This window comes from Sphaeramia orbicularis, chromosome 4, assembly GCF_902148855.1.
Source record: "Sphaeramia orbicularis chromosome 4, fSphaOr1.1, whole genome shotgun sequence".
NCBI classification, from domain to species: Eukaryota; Metazoa; Chordata; class Actinopteri; order Kurtiformes; family Apogonidae; genus Sphaeramia; species Sphaeramia orbicularis.
Window position 1 is genome coordinate 30,266,240 of NC_043960.1, and position 21,319 is coordinate 30,287,558.

The following is a 21,319-nucleotide window of genomic DNA, read 5'->3' on the forward strand; positions in this document are numbered from 1 at the left end:
GTTACATACAGTCTGTGCTTTTATCTCATGAAAATGCAGCTGTTGTTTTGTTTGTACTATTGCTAATTTCAGAGGTAGTGTGATTGTCAGTAGAAACCTGCAAATAACCACAAATTCCCAAAACTCCATCTGCACGTGTTTGTGGTGTTTCACTTGGATGATCACAAGAAAAATGACGCCGCAGTTACGTGAAGAAAAGAGCCCGAGAGAAAATCTCCTGCCACACCTGCTTCTTTGATGCATTGTCTGCTTCAGAAACTTACATAATTTGGCCTGTGTGTCTGTTTGTGTTACTGAAGTTTGGACGTTTTAACCACATTTACCTGTCGGGTCAAAGCATGTTGACTATTTTCATGCAGTATTTGGGATGTAAGTTTGACCCGTGGAGATCTTTCTTAGGTCTGTGACATATTTGAGTGGTTTTTCCAGTGAATTTTGCTGTTTACAGTCGAATCCCTAGAGAATGCAGTTTGTCCTTGCGGATCCCCTTTCTCAAAAATCTTCATTAGGTCAACATGTTTCAATAAAATGGGCTGATTGCACCAAAACCCAACGCTGCTGTGGACTGTAGTAACCCTGTGGCTTTCTGCCAGCGCCACACTTTAGCCCCACCAGTGGTAAGACTTATGAATAATAAATCTTTGAAAAGCAGCTGCAGACTCTGGGTTTTAAATGTCTGATGTTAAAGATTTGTAAATGATAAGACAGAGGCTCGCCTATAAAATGTGGCATCTGAATACCTCTCCTCTTTATGGCGTGTACCGAGGCCTGAAGGGAACATTCATGTGTATTTAATGATACAGCTGAAGTTAAAGGTGAATCACACATTTGGCCTCAGGTTGAAGCTCCATGCTAACACACAGAACCTTTGACTTTGCCTCAGGCTGATGGTTGTGTGGTTTGTGGTTCATGAGTGTGTATGACTCACATCTCGCAGCCTCACTGTGACGTGGCATGAGATTCCAACATTTTTGTCTGGATGCTTCACATTGTATCACTGGGTTGTATACAGTGGACATACTTGTCAGAGGAAAATGAACAGTGATTTAAAAACATGGTAATACATCAAGTCTGAGTCATTCATTTGTTTTTACTTGCACTATTTCAGATACTTCAGAGGTTGTATTCAGCAGCCACATGGACTCTATGTGCACATCCTACATTATTACATTCATCAGTGCTTAGTGGTGGACATTAAAGTTATTATTTTGCTAGAAATGTCTTGATGTAATATTTAATGTTTTTAAACTACACAGCTGATGATACTATAATACAGTGGTTCCCAACTTTTTTTGGCTTGTGACCCCATTTTAACATCACAAATTTCTGGTGACCCCAGACATTTTTTTGCTAAAATTAATTTGCTTTTGATCATGTAATAATTTGCTATACTATGTTGCAAATAAACATTAATTTTAGATGACATTTAGGCTATATAATAATGTATATAATTGCACCTTTTTGGTGTCTGCTTCTCAGTTTTTCTTGGAGATGTCTTAGTGGGGCCAGGCAGGGGAAGAAATGTTTCCATTCTCTGTTCGGTCTGGTTTTCTTACTGCGACTTGTGGTGACACACACGGTCACATGATCGGGTCAATCAAGATATGACCTCTCAGATTTTATATCCTGCATTTTATTTGAACTTGATTTTTATTAGGAAAAGTGTGTGGTGTTTTAATTATAATGAAATGTATATTGAATCATTAACCCTCTGTTATCCTGTCCAACAAGGCCCTTACTAAGCACCAAGTGTGCCATTTTGGCACACTCGTGGAATAATGTCAAAAAAAATTTTCATACAGTTTGTTTTTAATTCTTTTACACTTTTTTCTATTTCATCAACTTGAGCTGTAAATAAAAATACCAAATACTCAATAATTGTCACAATTTTTAACCCTTTAAATGCCGTGTTTGTAATGTAAACAAACTATTTTTTTTAGCTGCAATATACTACATAAAAGTGGATCACATATTTGATTTATGTCAGTGATTAACTCCAACACTGGTTAATTTGCATTATTATTTTTGGTGCTAGGTCAAATATTCAAAAATACTAGCATCTGTCACCATGTGTGCCAAAAAGGCACACCCATAAATCAAACTATTAAATGTTATATATTGATTTATTTTTCTGCTCTAATTTGATTTTATTTTTGTAAATCAAGGTCAGCCCTAATCATACATGTCAAATAATCATGCATTTTAGATCTTTTTAACCCTTTAAACAATCTCTTTTCATCATGATGTCACTACATGTTTTGATACAAAAAACACAAAATATGATTTTTTCTTTCAAAATACTGCATAAAAATTGGATCAGATATTATTTGATTTTTGCAGCCTGGCATATGTCAATAATTAACAGCAACATTAACAATGTTAATAAATTAATTTAGAGCCTCACCTCTCAAATGAAGCCCAGATATCAGTAAAAGCATGATTTATGCCTTAATAGCTTTCAGATCAAAAACAGTGGTTATAATGGAAGAAATAGTGCATTTTAGGCACACTTGGGAGACAGATGCTAGTCTTGTAATTTTCTTTTGTTTACAATGTGCAAATTTTAGTTGGTGGCCAGAATTTCAAAGATCATGCACAAATGAACAACTTTTGAATTCTAACCTTATTTAAATTGTGAAAAATAATATGAAGTTTTTTTAACACGAAGTGCAAAGTGTGCCTGAAAGGTGCACCTGGATACAGGAGGGTTAAAAAAAAATGTTATTATTATAATTTTTTTATCAATCACTAGAAATTTCAGGTGACCCCACAGTTGAAAAACACTGCTATAATAGGTGAGACTATAGTTAAGGAATCATATTGGTACAGGACATTTAGATGAAAGGTTGTGGTTTATTGCCACAGTTCGGTTTGTTGGTGGTCTGTCAGCCCATTTATTAAAAAACTATTGAGTTCCATGAAACTTACGTCTGTTTCATGAGGGTCAGGGCCAAGGATGAACCTGTTACATTCACAAAGTTACAGAATGGATCCAGAATGAAGACATTTTGATCGCTAGAGCTGATAGATTTCCATATTACTGCTGCAGAATATGAATACAAACAATTAATACATTCTTCATGTGACCAACAATAAAAACACAAACCAACTCAGCTTTATTTGAACATTCTGAACATTCTTCAAGTGACGCTGTGTAGTATGATGACACCAGCCCATGGACCATCTCCATCTGCAGTGTCCTCACAGGAAAACTATAGACATGATTATGAAAATGAATCTAGAGGATAATGACTAAAATGTTTTCTGACAGACAGCGCTTTTTCTACTTAGGACTAAAACTTCACACCATGAGCAGAATGTCAGAGGAAAATAGCTGTTGTCTTATGGTTGTTGTTTTTTTTTTCTGCTTACTTTACCTGAGACATTATGACTCTGGAAAAAGTCACCCATTTTAGTGATTGTTATGCTGCTTTTATACTAATGGGATCATCTCAACTTGTTTCAACTGTATGAGAGCAGGGACCTCCTGGTACTATTTTTTTTTTTTTATTATTATTGATTTATTTTGAATATGAATATGATACAAGCTTCCTAATTACTACTATTTGACTTCTTTACACAACATAATATAGAAATGAAAATTCAAGGAAGCATAAAATAATGATACACGCAAAAAGAAAAGAAAGAAAAACTATCAGATACTATTTCTAGTGTCATCTTCACCAAGATTCTGAAGAAGCCAAAGTGTAACTAAATGCGACATAAAATCATGTTTATGATAGATGGATCGATCCAGAGTCATTGTTGCATCAGTATTTTTGTGTCATCATGGTGTCACACATAAAGCGAAGTTAAAGGGAATTCTCTCTTTCTGTTGTTTAATCAATGCAGATTTGATATTTAAACAACTTTATTCTTACCTGGAAAAACCTTAATGTAATATATCATTTTGGAAGTTATAACTTTTAGTTTCATCCCTTTGTTGCTGAACATGATGCCACGATAGCTGCATCACTATGACGACCAGCCAGACTGAGGGAGTACTGTACCTGGAGTGGAAATGTAACCCATGCAAAACTGAGCTGATGCTAGCAGAGGAGAAACAGCATCAGACATTATAATAGTAGGTGATTACATAATAGGCCTGTGCAGTTTGCGACAGACATAGTAGGTGAACTTCAACACTTTCTACTTTATTCATTTACACACATAAAAATAAAAACAGATCAAACTGGCAGCCCTGCAGTCTGTCTCCCCTCTCCATTAGAGTTTTAACTGCGTGTTTTGTTCTTGTGCATATCGTCCGACTGGTCTATAATAAACTGTAATAGCTGCATACAAACTGGACTTCAGTGTGTCATTGCAGCCTGTTTACACACAGTCAGTGTGTGTAACTGGATCTGGAGCTCTTCTTCTACCTTGCTCTCCATCTATGTCTGCTGTACTAAAGGAAGGATGAGCTATGTTTGGAAACCAACTTAGATAAAGATAATTTATTTTAAACCACTGTATAACCTGTACCTTTCCTCACCCATGGGAGCTATTGCAGTGTCCGGTTCCTTGGAGATAACTGAATATGGGTGGGAGGGATGAAGGGGCCTGAGATAAATGATTAAATCTTTTTGCCCCTCAAAAAAGCATCATGGAGAAACTGAAGACTGAAAGAAAGGAGATCACTTCTAATGTTGGAGGTGGGTCAGTAACCTGCCCAAAGGTAAATGCTTTGGTGGATTTGCTTTGATTAATGTGTTGATTTGAGACCAAACTGCTCCACTGATGTAGGTGCAGATGGTGGATGTTCTGATTTTACGGAAGGACAATGATAGTGGTAAGGTTCACAGAGCCGACAGTGACAATAACGTGTCGGGTGGAAGACTGTTAAGAATGGCCTCTTGAGATGCAGTAATAAAGTGAAGGAGCAGCAGATGTGATGTATTGAAATGTGTTGTTATTGAAGAGGATCTTGCCAAGGGCTTCTAAGAGGGAATCAAATATTTTTATTAGAAGAACTTTGACGTGATTGTGATGTCAGATTTGGCTATCCAAACAACGCTATTGGCTAGACTGGAGTTTGTGCTTGGAAGGAGACTGATGCTGGGTTTTTCAGGAAGTGGACTAAGAAGAATGGTTAATGATGGGTCTCTTGTGGTTGGAATATTTCCTGAACTAACTGTTCGTCCAAGGTGAAGGCCAATGAGAATAATTGCAAAGAGTTGTATCAGAGTGCTAACAAATGTACCTGACAACTGAGTCAAGTGGAGCAGAAAGGGGAGCACATTGTGTAATTCTGAGCTGTCTGGGAAATGAGTTGAAGTGGACACTTTGATGACCTGTACTGCATAAACAGCCCTACGAGAAAGAGGGTAAATATTCTGAATTATAACCAAATTGGCTACATTTTGTGAAAGTAGTATAAAAATCTCTTCCATGAAAATGTAAAAAAATAAATAAATAAAATTACGGTGAACCATCATCCCCTTCAGATCATATCAACAAAACAAGCATGTAGTGTAACTTTTGTCAAAGTGGATGTGATTTCAGTGTCAGTTCTATTATTAGAGTGAGTATGAACAAGTCTTAAATAAAAATAGAACTGACAGGGAGTGTAAAAACATATCTGATACTATTATATTCAAAACTGAGCTCAGGAATACCCATCAAATATGGTGGATTTAGAAATAAAAATGTGCGCTCAGTTCTGGATAGTTTCCTGAATCAGAAAGAAATTGTGTTCATGGATATTGTCATGCTGCATTATGTTTGATTTTTTTTTTTATGTTGGGTGTAATGAACATGCAGAATGCATAACTTCATTCACCTCTGAGAAAATGACATTAATGTCAGATAGTGTCCTATTTCCTAATGGTGACAATAATAAGCTTATGGAGCCTTTTTATTTTGAACCACATCACTGAGTGAAATTTGTGTTATCACTTAACATTCCTAATTTATAATGAATTCCAAATGTCAAAGAAAATCAAAAATATCCGGAAAGGATAAGGTAAAAGATGACAGAGGTAGCAAACATGAAAGGCAATGCATCCCTAATTTTAAATGACTGTCAATTATCAAAGAAGTTTAAAAGGTTCAAGTCAAAATTTCAAACTGGTTTTTCAAACAGTTCCAATCCTTTCCAAACACTGACATCACAAATTTCAAATTTATTCTGAACAAAGAACATTTAAAGTATCAAGACACATGAAACATGAAAATAAACATATGCAATAGATACCAAACAAACATTTCAAATGAACTTCAAACAATATAGTAAATATATTATAAAAGCCAAGGGCCCTCTGTGTTTGTGCATGCGTGTATGTGTCTGGGGATTTACACAAAATCCGGAAAAAGTTGACTGCTGCAGTTTTTCATACTTATGTATTTTTGGGCAAGGAACAGACTAGTGAAAACAGCAAGGTGATAAAACCAATATGTGGGAGATATTACTAACTTTGGAATACAATAGCCTTACAATCACGTTGCTATACCCAGTACACTTTGTCGGTGACTCCTGGACAAATGCGGTACAGCATGCATGAATACGCAACAGCATAAAAACTACCACATCTACAACCCGTGGATCCCCATGGGTCAACACACTAGTTTAAAATATAAAAGGAAAAAGATGACAGAAGAACCAACAATGAAACATCACAATTCCAAATTTCGAATTAATTTCATACATCACAGAAGTTTCAAATATCAATATTTCAAATGATTTTACAAACAGTCAGGAACATTCACAAAAGAATGTGTGTATTATTGTTTGAACCCACTTAAATCATCATGTTCTTTCAATAAAAATGTAACAAAAGCAAATGTACAAGATAGTCTGGTAGGTTTACTGTGATGCTGTTTTCTTTTAGATGGAAAAACCTGGTGGAGGCAGGAGGTGTCGACTTCCAGGCATCACCTGAAGAACTGGAAGGTGAGTGTGTGGATGTAGGTTCAGGAAACCCATGGAATTACATGTGAAAACCATGGTACAACATTGTGATTTATGTAATAAACTGTGTTTTAACTGTTACATGAGTTTGACTAAACACATAGTTTTTATCAGGGCTTTGTTGTTGAAGTTGTTTGTGTTGTCCTCTCTCATATTCCAATTCAGATTCAGGCTCAAACATGTAACAGAAGAAGGTAGACTGTTTTATGCCGCCAGAGCTAGTGGAAAAACGGCAGAAACCAGTTGAAATTCATATTCATTCTATGACTGCTTAATCCTCTGTAGTCATAGGATGATGGAGCCTTTGATGCTATTGGGTGAAAGCAGAGTTCACCCTGGACAAGTGTCAATTCATCACCTGACTGATGTGTGTATATACAAATAAAATCTAGAGTGACCTTAACTTATTAAAGTGTATGTGTTTGGTGAGAGAACGCACATAGACGATGGAAAAACTGGAAGAACAGGGCTGACGCTAGGGTCAAACCCAGAACCTTCTTTCCATGAGGTGACACTGCTGCACAACCTTGTGGAAATCATTTTAAAAAGTCTACACTGTATGTTTATTTATATGTAAATGAAACATAGATTGAAACACATTTTCAAGATACAAAAACAATTATTTGTATGGTTTTGCTCCCTGGGTCAGTATATAATGAGGGACTTTAATTGAGGGATATATCTTGCATACATCTTTATTAAAAGTAAAAAAAAAGTTTTTTTTTTTTATGTTCATTATGATCATGTCTCTAAAAATTCCATAATTATTTAACTACGGAAACAATCACTGATTATAAATGATTAATAAATAATTAATAAATGGCTGGATATACTAAAATGTCAACTAAATAACGGAATTTAACAACCACCTTCTAATGAGCTAAACAATAATAAAATGAGCTTATTCAAAAATTATTTTGATTGTGTTCTTTTTATTAATTTTACCTGCTGATGGAAGATGAGTGCTAGAAATTTCAGATCAGTAAAACCATGCAAAATCTTGAAATCGGCTAAATTAAAATGTTTGTTAAAAAGCCAAACAATTAAAAAAACAAACAAACAAACAAACAAAACCTAATTGTATAATGTTACTGCTAATTAGGGTTGTGTGAGAAAACAGTAACAATATATATCACAATATAACTTTTCCTTGATAGAAAAATGAGACATGCTCAATAAAATTTCAATAGAATTCATTCATCCATATTTTGACAGACATAAGAACAGCCAATCATAATTAAGTAGCGCCGCACCGAACCAATCATGCTATAGCCACGTCAAGTTAGGTTGAGGCACACAGCACAGGTATAAGAGCAGCTGCAGCACACACGCAAATGTTTAGGCTGCAGTGGGAGGTAATGAGTGTTCCCTCTGGTGAAAATGTGACCGAGAACTCGGGCGACCGGGTTATTGAAAAGTAGGGTGCCCATAGAAGCCAGGAGTCGGACATTTAAAGCATGTTAAGTTTCATTTTCAGTTTACGCCAGTTATGGCAGTTAAGGAACGTACCCCCATGTATATGTCCCTGGTATTGTTTGGTGAAGATGGTCTGTTTTTTCTGTGTTCTTTTTTAAAACTTGAAAGCTTTTGCCTGCTGGTCAGACTTTTAGTTTAGTTTTAAATATATGTGCCTGTTTTACTTATCTGAAACAGTTGTACAATGTTCTTCAGCACATCTGTCCTGTTCAACCTCTAACAGAAAATAAACCATATTTAAATCAAAAATAACCTTCTGATGTCTTCACAACTAACTTATGAGTAAATTGAGAAAATTTAAGCTTCACAAAAATAGTGATTTGATTTATATCGTGATATTGATATTTATATCGATATTGTCTGATATGAAAAAAAATATTGTGATATGATTTTTTTCCATATCGCCCAGCCCTACTGCTAATAAATCTTGGTTTTAAAAAGGGGCCCCATCTGATAGAGGTTATAAAACTGTCATAAGAATGATCGCTCCAAACACTGTTAGAGGATCTGGTGAGTGCTTTGTATGATGCGTACTGACTCCTTTACACTTGTCCTCATGAATGAATGTCTGCAAAGTAGGCCAGTAAGATTTGCTGCCAGACTGTTTGCGTATACTTTTCAACACCAGCCAGTTTCCACCACATCGCCCATCCGATCTGGCCTTCATGCTCCTGCCAGACAGCGCAGAGAAACTCGTTTCATAAGTGATCTTAAAATATTAACCTTGACTGCATGGCTGAAAGGTGTCACGTGTCATTTAAGTAATTAAAGAGGTGCCGGTGTTGGCTAGAGGTATCCCACAAGTCCATGCAGATGTGGCCTCTATAGGCTCAGACACAGACACAGGGAGACACAGTTTCATATGGATCACATTACACAAGGCAGCTTTCAGTTCCACAGTATACGGTATATCATCCACTTAGATGCAAATACAAAGGAGGCAATGGCTCATAATTAAATATTATACAGACAGCCACGACCGTCCTTTAAATACGGTCTGATGTCTCTGGTTTTCCATTTGACATTATCTTTTTGGTTGCTGGTCAATCAGGAAGTGGTGAAATAATAATTTGTCAGATTCTATGTATTTGCACAGCAATATTATTACCATCATCATCCTGTTGGTAACAATGTTTGAGATTCCCACCTTAAGCATGATGTCAAAAGAAAATGGCCACTATGTCATCATGGTCTGTTGAGCATCAAAAAACTAAGAGCTTCCTATTTCAGTGGTTCTTAAATGATGTGCTGTGAAATACTGGTGTACTGCAGTGGTTAGCACTGTCACCTCCTGTGTGTAGAGATTGTATGTTCTCCTGGTGTTGGTATGGGTTCTCTCAAGCACCCCAGCATCTAAAGACATGTACTTTAATAAGTTAATTGGTATAAGATTAAACCGAAATGTCTGGTTGCTATGTGAATGAATAGTCGTTTATCTCCATGTGAACTGGGATGAACTGGTAACACATCCAGGGTGTATCCCACCTTCACCTGTTGGTTGGTGGGATGGACTCCAATATCCCTGCAATACAATCTGGAAAATGAATGAATGAATACACAACTACATAGAAACTTATGAATGAATTAACAATATCAGTACGTAAAGGTGCAGGAGCCAAAATCAGAAAATAATATACCTTCCTTCAGCTGCTCTATTCTCAGTCCAAATCTAGAGATTAAATAATTAATTAAACATGTCCTGACATTGTTTTGTGTTGTTATGGAAAAGTGAATCACGTCTGACAGAATCTGATCAGTGACTAGATCAGGTGATTACAGCTATCAGTCATGTATTTAACCCACCTACCTGTCTGAAAATGCCTGTGATTGGACAACACTGGGTGTCATGGGGTAGATTTCCTACAGTCTGAACACACAGGCATGGAGAAAATGTAGGAGTTTTATGCCCTCTTGGATCATTTTAAGTACAAATACTGAAATCTCTTTCAGTATGATGGAATTTTTGCCGAGGCATTGCAGCTTTAGGTATAAAAGTCTGACATCAACATTGGAGGGTAAATGTTTGTGCCAAAATACTCATGAAATACAAGAAAACTCTCACATTCTAGGTGATTTTTGTCCGAGTTTGACTGATACAGACACAGCGAGGGACGTCGTGATACATTCAAATGTATTTTATAAACTCTTGAAAAGCCACAAATACATAGCCCTACACTACAGTTAGGTAGTGAAAAACTTGCCACGTCTGTCTATGGTTCTGTTCTACATTAGCAGATTTAAAAAGCTCTTCAAACAGTTTTTAGCAGAGTCCTCAGTATTGTTGTACGACAATTCCAAAAGACCTATGAACATTTTCCAGTTGTTTTACTTTTACTTTTTTAGTTTTACAAATTTTTAATGAAAAATAACAGCTGCTTGGGGTTACATGTATGGTCCATGCAACAAAATCCTAGATGAATGATCCATGTATTAACTGGGTGTAAACATATAAAAATGCATGATATTTGCTACACTACTCTTATGTTTAATGTGTTTGATCACTCACCTGCTGACCACACAAACAAACGGTGTGTTGCTTGATACCCACAGGTGATGCTGTGGGTAGTGGTGTCATTGCTGATGCTAGCGGAGGATGTGTTTTCTGAGGAGGACAATAAAGAGGCTCAGTCAGACCTCCAGCGTGTCCTCAGACAACCTTCCTGGCCTCCTGCTGAGGATCTGGAACAGGAGAACAGAGTCCCCACACCCTGGCTTCAAGCCTATGGTAAGTGCCTGAGGCTACGGTTAAATCAAATCCAATGTGATTAACAATAAACGGATCATTTGGCAGGGTCAGTTCTGCACGGAGAGTATTGATGGATGGGATGTGTGAAGAGTTTATATGCACTGTTGCCCACATAAAGTTGGAATAATTTAGGTTTCAGACACATTCTTCTTTTTATTTTTATTAATACACGTCAGTTCTCACTTTGAACCAGGCACAGGGATAACATACTGAATCCCAGATCCTCTTTATCCATCAATAATAAATCACATTGTCACAATTATTTCATGGGAAGATGTAAAGTATTTCATTCCAACTTCATAGACAGCAGTGAATGTGTATGAAGCACTTAGGACAATCACATCATACTATACATGTGGCTTACAGTAAAGAATTTATCGTTTTGACTCTTAGTTGTGACTTGTTGACATAATGTGAGGTTTGTCTGCACCTGCAACAAAATTATCAAGTATCATTTGCGCCTCTGCCTTCACATTCACACATTACACTTCATAGATTCACTCCAAGGTCAGAGTAAAATCTGTGCCTTTTCATTCAGATTCAAGACAATTGTCAGTTGACAGTTCATCTGAATGGAAACACTCAAAAGAGCATATTCAGCTCATTCCTACAAGTGCACTGCAATTACCTGTCTGTCCATCCGAATGTGCTAAAGAGTATATTTGCCAAATATGCACAAAAGAAATTCAGTGGGACTGCGAGTCAGTAAGTCAAAACAACTGAGTTTGATTTGAATACATTTCCAGGAACTTAGGAGGTTACCAGGAATTCTTTTACGCAGGTAAATAAATTCCTGGTAATTAAAGTTTCTGGTAATCTGTTGGAGAATTGGGTAAAGTTTGTATTGGTTCTCCACCCCCCACCCCCCGAGATCCTGTTGGTCTGCACTACTGGCTACACTGCCCTTGCTGGTACTTTCTGATGGTACTTTTCCATTTCATCCATATCTGTACGCTCTGAGAAGGTGTGCAGAAATACGGATTAAATGAACGTATGGTCTAGACCAAAGGTTCTGCCATATCTGTATCTATATTTAATGTTGAGTATAAATGAACCCTTACTCTGATCAGCTCTGTTGAAACTGAAAACTCTGAGTTTCCCATGTCAGTGTTTATCAACTTGGAGCTCGGGGTTAAATTCCGATGTTGTTGAACCTGCTTTCTAACAGATGCCAGGTGGGAGGACACGTAAAACCTTAAACCACAGAGTTACTTACTTGCTTACTTAACATTTAGGGGGATCTATTAGCAGAAATGATTATATTTAATCATTAGAATATAATTTTTGGCTTACACGTTGTGCTGTCATGGTTGACTCTGAAAGGTTTTTTTTTTCTTTTGCATTTTTTGTGACCACTGTAGGGCAGGGTGAACAAAAGCATTCTACATTACATTCTATAACATCACCATGAGATGCCACTGAACCCTGTCCAATACATACATCTATAATATATGGCATTTCCTCCTTTAAAAACACCTAAAAATAACGAGGCATATGTTGTACTGTGTATTTTGTTGGTTTTGTGTACTGATACGAAATCTTTCCAGCAATGAATTTCATAATTTAGTTTGTAGTTAGTATTCCCTATTTTATTAGAATGAAATAATACAATCTAACTATATATCACTTAAGATGATGAGAACTAGCATACTGACCCATGGGGAACCATGGGTTCTAGATGTGGTAGATAATAAACGGACCTCTGATACAGTTCATTCCTTTACTTTCTCGGTAAATTCCACTGGCATTTTCAGTTGAATAACCTCTCAGTTGGTGTGTCTGTTTCTGCACATAAAACCACCATGGCACATGGCCCTATTGTTTATCTGTTGCTAGGTAACCCACTTCAATTCTATGATTCATTGCAAGGCTATTGTAAGGCTATTTTATTCCAAAATTACTAATATCTCTCAAAATATTAATCCTATCAGTTTGCCGTTTTCATGAGTCTCTTCCTTGACCAAAAAGACATAAGTCTGCCAAACTGCAGCAGTCAGCTCTTCCTGGATTTTGTGTGATGCCCGGGACACACAGACAGAGTCCACTTCCCTTTTATAATATAGGATAAATGTACATTATCTGTTTTCTGAACAGCATCAAGTCAGATTTTTCTCCCATAATCCCACTTTACGACTCATCATCCACTCCTTTGGCTTTTGTTATTGAGTGGATTGAAAGACCCCTAGAAATACAGCTATTCTGCTGAAACTACATTGATTATCACGTGACAAAGAACTTAGAATAATATAGTATAATATGAACATCCTACTTTATCTAAAAGTCCATATAAATGTAACATTTGGACATTTGTACAATGGAAAACTCCACTCAACATGACCAGGGGGAACACATAAAATATTTTTTGGATGTCAGTGTAGGGGCCCTGTTACATGGGCGACCCACATGCATACACTTTTTATTGGCTTGAGAAGGATACGCTTCATCTTCATTCTTCACTGTGACATATTCAAACAGTTTTTGTGCAGCGGCGACGTCTTGTTGAAAACAAAGCCTCATAAATCTGTGTCAGAGGCCATAAAATAGCAGAGAGTCACTCCTTGATGACTAATGTAGCCTCTGGATATTTGCCTGGTAGTTTTCAACCCTGAATATGGATTCGGTCACTTCAGAAAGGGGCCGTATACGACAGGATAAAAAATCAGTCCAATATGGAGTTTCTATCAGGCACTGCAGTCCTGTTCATCACAGACAGAAGAGGAATTAAATACATCGCTGTGGTTTCTATGTGTATTTATTTTACCAGCCATTCTGGTACCATATGAAACTTTCTGGATGAGATGGTGAAGGATTAAAGTGACATAACTAAAGACATGATTGATGTGATGTCCAGTAGAAAGACCCGTAGACAGATGGTTATAATGAAACTGTAAGTCAGTGTGTGGAGGTGCATCTCACTTGTCTGTCGCTGAAGTGACAGTTGACAGCAGCACAGAGGGGAAAAGTCTGAATTTTTGACAGCATGAGATTATTGTCTCAAAGGGAATCTGATGTGTGTCCTCAGGCATCTGATTGAGTTGGAAGATGTAAAACAGAAACACAGTCAGAGAAAAGTAAATAGATGAAAGTAGTCTTTTCTAAGCGTCACGTTTTCTGTTAAAAAATATGTTTATAGTTTGTGTTGTGTTATTTAGATGACACGGATACATTTTTGCCTGTCTAATCAACATGTGTGATCATACACATGTACTTCTGTTTGTTACCCCCAAAGTCTCTGCTCTTCAAGATTTTAGCCATTATTTTCATTACCAGCCCATGTACCACAATAGTATGTGGCTACTATATGTTAAACCCCAGATATGTATAATTCTATGTTTCTAGAAAAAAAAACAATCATTAGGTTTAATAATTTATGTATAGTATATAATTGTAACTCATGGCACTTTTCAATAATGTTTTCTTTACATCATGTTCATATTTAAGTATTTTGCTATTTTTATGGTTAGGTTTATCCACCGGCAGCATTTGGTTTTGAGAAAATATACAAGAGCATGGTTTTACGAAAAAAAGGCTCAAAATCTGTTCTGTTCTAAAATTAAGCCAATGTTGAAGTTTCTTAAAGGTCTAATACCACTGATGGCCACTGGGGTTGTTAAAAAAAAAAACTGATTCCAATAGACTTCCATTGAAGTATTTTCTAAAAATAAGTCGGTAATTTTTTTCTGTGGCTCATTGTGGTGTCATCCATTTCATTTGGAACCTCTAATAGGTGATCTGGAGATCCTTCTTTAAATTATTGTACCATTTATTAGCTTGATGTTAGGCTTTGATGGACCGGTCTACATGAGTCAGACTTGCAGAGGTTCAGTTTGTTCAATGAAACTGTAGTTGTGGATAATAGGATCCACCAAGAAGACTGTAAAATGACTTTATTGTACAATACTTGATGAATTTCACTGTTTTACTAAGTGAGTAAGCAAGCATACAGCAATAGCTCACCTCTGACCCCCTTCTGTCCAAATATGGTCACTTCAGGTTCCAAAAATCTAAAATGGCCATGGATACATCACAATCTAGCGTCAAAATGGCAGCTGAGTGACAGTTCCTCCATCTGCTAATAATACAGTCTATGATTCTGCTACAACAACCTACAAAACTTTAGAATTCTGGATGTGAACTTCAGTCTCTTCAGGCAAATTGATTTTGTAAAAAACACTAACCGTTCCAAAACACCTTGTACCTAAGACACAAAACACTTAAATGTTGATATTCACATAGAAGAGAGAAATGTCAATACTACATACATTTTTGGCTCAGTACAGACATCATTTACATAATAAGACTATGTTTTTGTGGTGACTGGGCTGTAACAACACTGTTATCATTGGCTGGGAAAAGACGGTGAAATTATAGCAGTTTGTCTTGACATGACATTTCTGTACTATACAGCACTGACAAAATATTACATGTTCACTGTACATGCTACTCATATAGACCAGTTTAACCCATAAAGACCCAAAGACCCACCATCGACCAAAACCATCTACTGATATAAACTGTTTAATACCTGTTAATTAATTAATCTTATCAATACTTGTAAATAATTGGTGTAAAATGCAGAATGTCATCTTTTCATGGTCATCAGATATGACCCATTTGGACGTTCAAAGGCACCATAATAAGCATGGAAACACTGTCATCTTCTACAACACCGATTCACTAATAAAACCAATGGAGCTGGATCAATGACAGTGGATGGAGACACTTATTTTTATGTCTAGTTAATGATATTTTTGTTGAAAAAGTAATTTTTTCCTTGTTTTTTTCTGTTGCAATATAATGACCTTTGAATTTACTTTTTTTTTATTTTATTTTTTTTACTTTTTTTCAACGTCTACATGATCACTGAATGAAATATAAGAAAATACATGATTTATGCTGAAAAAAATTTAAATAAAGACAATAATATTACAATAAATGGCGATAAATATTTTTTTTTAAAAAGGGAACTGCCACAAAAGTAGCACTGGGTCTTTATGGGTATTAAGTTATGTTATATTATGTAATATGTTTCCCAATGTCATAGCTCTATAGGTGTATGGTATATGATAAATGGAGATTGTGATGGGACATGCTTTCAACAATAGGCCTATAGAAGGAAGTCAGAGAATACACACACGGCACACACAGCAGGCACAGTGACTGGTGTTTTTATCATGCTGTCAAGAAAATATCAACTGTATTTCTCATGTGTTCCCATCCTAACTGGTGCTTTCGCTCATAATGTTTAGTACATGATTGCCTGAACGTTGCTCAACTCAATTGTAACATGAAATAGTTGTATAATTACTTGAAATAATGCAGACCTTGTGGCGTGTTTTCACATGGCTGCTTGTGTACCTGGGCAGGGTTTGACTATTAGCCTGGGGTATATTTCTGTGCATTTTTCTGTTCTTTTTATCCTCATGATTACAAGTTTTCTTTTTCCTAAACATCAAGGCATGAACTGACAAGCACATGCTGCACTAGATGAACATTCGACAATAGTAATAACCATTCCCTAAGGAAAACACTAGGATGAGTGCCACTCACAGGTCAGGAAGTTGAAATCTCTTGACACCTTAAACAGATCTCCACAGTGGAAACATCCCTGCCGAGTGAGAAGACAACTTCCTGTTGGAGTTGAGCCAGCTTTGCTCCCCTAGTGGGAATGACCCCACATAGTGACAGTAGATTTTACAGCACTCAGCTGATAACCAGTGGAATCCAACTCCTACGTCTGCTTTCAATTTGATCACACATGTTCACCTCTGCTTCATAAAACTCAGTTCTAATCCAGAACGTAAACTAAAGTGTGAGAAGTTCCTCACCTTTAAGTCTCTAAAAGCCAGAGCAGGCATCTGGGATATATCTGAGGCTATGAATTCTAATATGTCTGCCTTATTATACAATCACTGATCGTAAAAGCTCCAGTCTGTTTGTGGTTGTTGCTCCTATGCAGTGTTAAAACGCCAGCTCAGCTTCTTCCACTTTCTCTTACTGTGATGCAGCACGCCACAATGTAGTTGGAGCAAAATACTGTCATGTGTGAGAGATTATCTGATCAGAGTGCTGTTGACATGCCAAATATGTTTACTGTACATACAACAGGAGTTTCTTGTGAAGTTAAGAACAGGCCAACTCTACAGTAAGATATTTAACATATGGCTTAATAAATAAAAGTGATTCAAGATGTATCTGGGAAACGTTGTTACCCTGTGTGTTATTTTTCCTGCTACTATGAATAAATGAGTTAGGGGGGCAGTTAGTGGGGGGTTAGTGGTGTCTTAATGTAAAAATAACAGTGTGTATTAATGATGTATTAATGCAGTGGTTCCCAACCGTTTTTGGCTCGTGACCCCATTTTAACATCACAAATTTCTGGTGACCCCAGACTTTCAAAGCATAGGCTTTTTTTTTTTTTTTTGCTGAAATGATTTGTTTTTGGTCATGTAATAGCTTGCTATACCATGTTGCAAATAAATGTTAATTTTAGACGACATTTAGTCTATATAATATGTATTATTATGGACGGAGGCAGAAAAGCCAGATGTAGATTACTGCACAAAGTGAGAATTTTATTTTCCTTGGTCAGGATATGTACAGTCAGTCCAGCTTGGATTTACAAGGCTGACAATTAATACTGAACAAACAATAACTCAAACTATGAATTATGAAAGAGCTGAAGCATCTGAAACTGACCACAATGAACATTTGACAGATAAACAGTACCACAGTGCTTCAGTTTCAGCTTCAGAGTTTGTCATGTCTTTTATGTATTGGGATTGTCTCTCTCAACTCACCTTATATTTTTTATTAATAAGTTTTAATTTTTATTTTTATCGATTACTAGATATTTCAGGCGACCCCATTTGAATTCCAGGTGACCCCACATGTAGTCCCGACCCCAAGGTTGAAAAACACTGTATTGATTTAAAATTGAATAGCAAGTGTAAACTGTAATGATTGTGGTTCTTTCAAATTTCCTTTTTTTTATCCGGAAAAGTTAAAAACATAGTTGAGATTTGTGTAGAAAACTAACTGAGTTGTGGGATGATCATGGTGTTTTTCAGTTTAAATTTCTGGTTTTATAGTTTTTCTTCTTTGTTGAGTCTTGCGATTCTTAAAAAAAATAAAATAAAATCTTATTTCCTAGCCAAGGGGTAAAATTAACATTACCTATCCTACTTGTATGTTAGTGAAAACATCAACTGGCCTGCTATCTACACTTTATATATTGTAGAAACACAGTAATTAGCTTAATGGATAATTAACATTCTTGGTCAACACGCATTAACTAACATCAGCAAACTTATACAAACCTTGATACCATTTAAACACACATGTCATGTAAAACATTCAGTTCTCAATGTCAACAGGGAAAATAGCCCTAGAGACCAAAGCCATTTTATATAAGAGACAGTAAATATATTTATGTTTGTAAAGACTGGAGCCAACTCCAAGTGATTATTTGAAGATCTGCAGGTTTCTGCTCTAGGGTCAAAACACAGTACTGTCCCGTCAGAGAGCCAACTTTAATTGATTGTCATTTCAACATTTATTTCAGTATAAAGTAGCTCCTTGTTTTGGATAATCCCTTATGGTCCAACTAAAGGAAAAAGTAAAAAAAAGTGGGTCATTTAGCTACACTAATCTGTCAATTTGTCTCTAAAATGTCCCGTCAGAGAGATTTCAAATACAATGTTTTGACCCTCTACTATATTGCCACATGATACCATGTAACTGTACATGGTGATACAGTTGAACAGTGCTGTGTTTACTGCTTGTTTCACTGCCTACAAGTAGTCAACCCCTCAGCTGTTGTTGCTTTAAGCACTTGCCTCTGTTGTATAGCCTTTGCATTTGTACCCTTAAATATCCATAAAATTAACTTGGACTTTTTAGACTGCTCTTCCACTATTTAATGGTCTGCGTTGATTTATTTATTTTTCAATGTCAAAATCACTTCTGATCAAAGATGTTACATGGAAGTGCTCTGATCATTTTTAAGAAAGCTCTCTGTAATAATATGTTTTACTTCTCCCCCTAGAAGTCATGACTATTTGAACCATACACATGGGGGCCTTGCATAGGTTTGTCATGTTTATGGACATGCATACATACGTAACTCGGTGCCCTTTTTCTTGTAGAAGAGTGGTCTTTGATGCAGGAGGAGGAGCTCCAGCACAGCAGATGGCGGCGCTCTTCTCGTGATCCAGCCACATCCAGATCAACAAGGAGGAACCGCAAAAAGATACCAAAGAGCAGCCGTGACTGCCACCTAGAGCGGAAGGAGATGCGAGTGAGGGATCTGGGCCTTGGCTACGACTCAGATGAGACGGTCATCTTTAAGTACTGTGTTGGGACATGTCACAGCTCCCGTAAGAACTATGACCTGGTCCTTAAAGCATTGATTGACAATGGGAGCATCTCTGGCAAGAAGATCAGCAGTAACCCCTGCTGTCGGCCAACCCGCTACGAGACGGTGACCTTCATGGACTCCCAGACTACATGGCAAATGATTAAGTGGCTCTCGGCGGCCAACTGTAGCTGTGTGGGCTGAACGCAGAAAAAAGTGCAAATCTTCAAGACACAAACACAGTAAAGTTGTTGTGTGATGATGCACCGTACTGCAGAGCCTCAACAGTGGGTGTATATATCATAGGGGACCTGACCTTGGCTCATGTGGTGTGAGTTCTGGGATTGCACCATGTGGTGTCCAGGACCTCCCCTTTGCTAACTGCTTAGCTGTGGTTTATGGAGGCTCAGGAACCTCATATGGAGTCTGGTGGCACCAACAAGCTCCTGGTGGGTCATGCCTGCCCTCCAGTCTGTAGTAGTGGAAGGTTTGTTTCAACGGCCCAAGCAATAAGAAGCGAGGAAGACACCATCAGTGATGTTCAGATCCATGGTGGATTATAGGTGTGGACCGTCTTTCAGCCTGTTGAAGGTGATGCATCACGCCTTCTAGCAGCCATATTGGTCTTCAGATCATTGATTGCAACAGTTGCTCAGAGCTGCTTATCACATTTCTAAGCCTGCAAATAGAGTTAAGACCATAACTCAGGCTTATTACAAATACATGTATCAGTATTTGCATAAACTGTCAGCTAATATGTAACATTAACTCACTATCCAAAAATGCTGATTACAGTGCTGCTAGGATGGTGTATGTTCATAGGTTAGCTTGGAAATTAACGTTACCCCTGGTTGCCTCAACAGGAAATTACTTTGTTTCATTGGGTTTTGGATTATCAGCTCTGTGACAAACAGGAGGTTATGATACTTGGATTATTCAACGAGATGATCATCGCAAATGTACCCCACTTTTATGATTTTTGAATACAGTCACCAAAACTAAAATGCAATAATACTGACATTACACTATTAACTAGAAAAGCACTCGGAGAGTGCAGACCTCCGCCAAGGCAGATCAGTGCCCCCCCCCCCCCCCCCCCCCCCCCATGTCTGTCTGTCTGTCTGTCTGTCTGTATGCAAGATGTTTCAAAAAGTTATGCACAGAATTGGATGAAATATGAAAATTGGATGAAACTGATCTGCCTTGGCGGAGGTCTGCGCTCTCTTTTCTAGAAAAGCACTCGGAGAGCACAGACCTCCGCCAAGGCAGATCAGTAGGCCCCTGTGCCCCCCCTCCCGATCACCACCAAAATTTAATCATTTGCTCCTTGTGCCAGTATCAACATTTCCTGAAATTTTCATCCAAATCCGTCCATAATTTTTTGAGTTGTCTTGCACACAGACAGACAGAGACAGACAAACCAACGCCGATAAAAACATAACCTTCTTGGCGGAGGTAATAAACTACAACACAGTCAAATGACTTCAGCATCGCCATCACTAAGCTTCCAACTTGTAATTTCTTACACTAACTTCTTGTACAACAACCTCTACTCTTAGGTATATCAATCTATCGATCTATGAGACAAGAGAAGTGCAAAATACTATCTGATTTCCAGGTTTTAGTTTCTGTAGTACTCTGATTACATTTAGAAACAGTGCACAAATTACATGTGGGCCTACTGACATTGAAAAGAAAAAGGTAAATGAATATATGTGTAAAAGAAAATGGAATTGTTAATATCACTATCAGACCTTTTAAACTTTCACTCCAGTGTAAGTCATATTTTTTTTCTTGCTTTTTTGCGCGACTTAATGGATAGTCACTTTTCTGT

The 21,319-nt window shown here is 37.2% G+C and overlaps 1 protein-coding gene across 1 annotated transcript in view; it reads left to right on the forward strand.

The window, feature by feature from the left end:
• The window catches only part of artn (artemin), a 39,767-nt gene extending 19,256 nt beyond the window's left edge, over positions 1 to 20,511 (forward strand). The window contains exons 2-4 of the mRNA XM_030132463.1: positions 6,828 to 6,889; positions 10,934 to 11,108; positions 19,277 to 20,511. Of these exons, the coding sequence (XP_029988323.1) occupies positions 6,828 to 6,889; positions 10,934 to 11,108; positions 19,277 to 19,689 (650 nt within the window). The 3' untranslated portion in view covers positions 19,690 to 20,511. The remainder of the gene's footprint in view (positions 1 to 6,827; positions 6,890 to 10,933; positions 11,109 to 19,276) is intronic.
• The last annotated feature ends 808 nt before the right edge of the window (positions 20,512 to 21,319 follow it).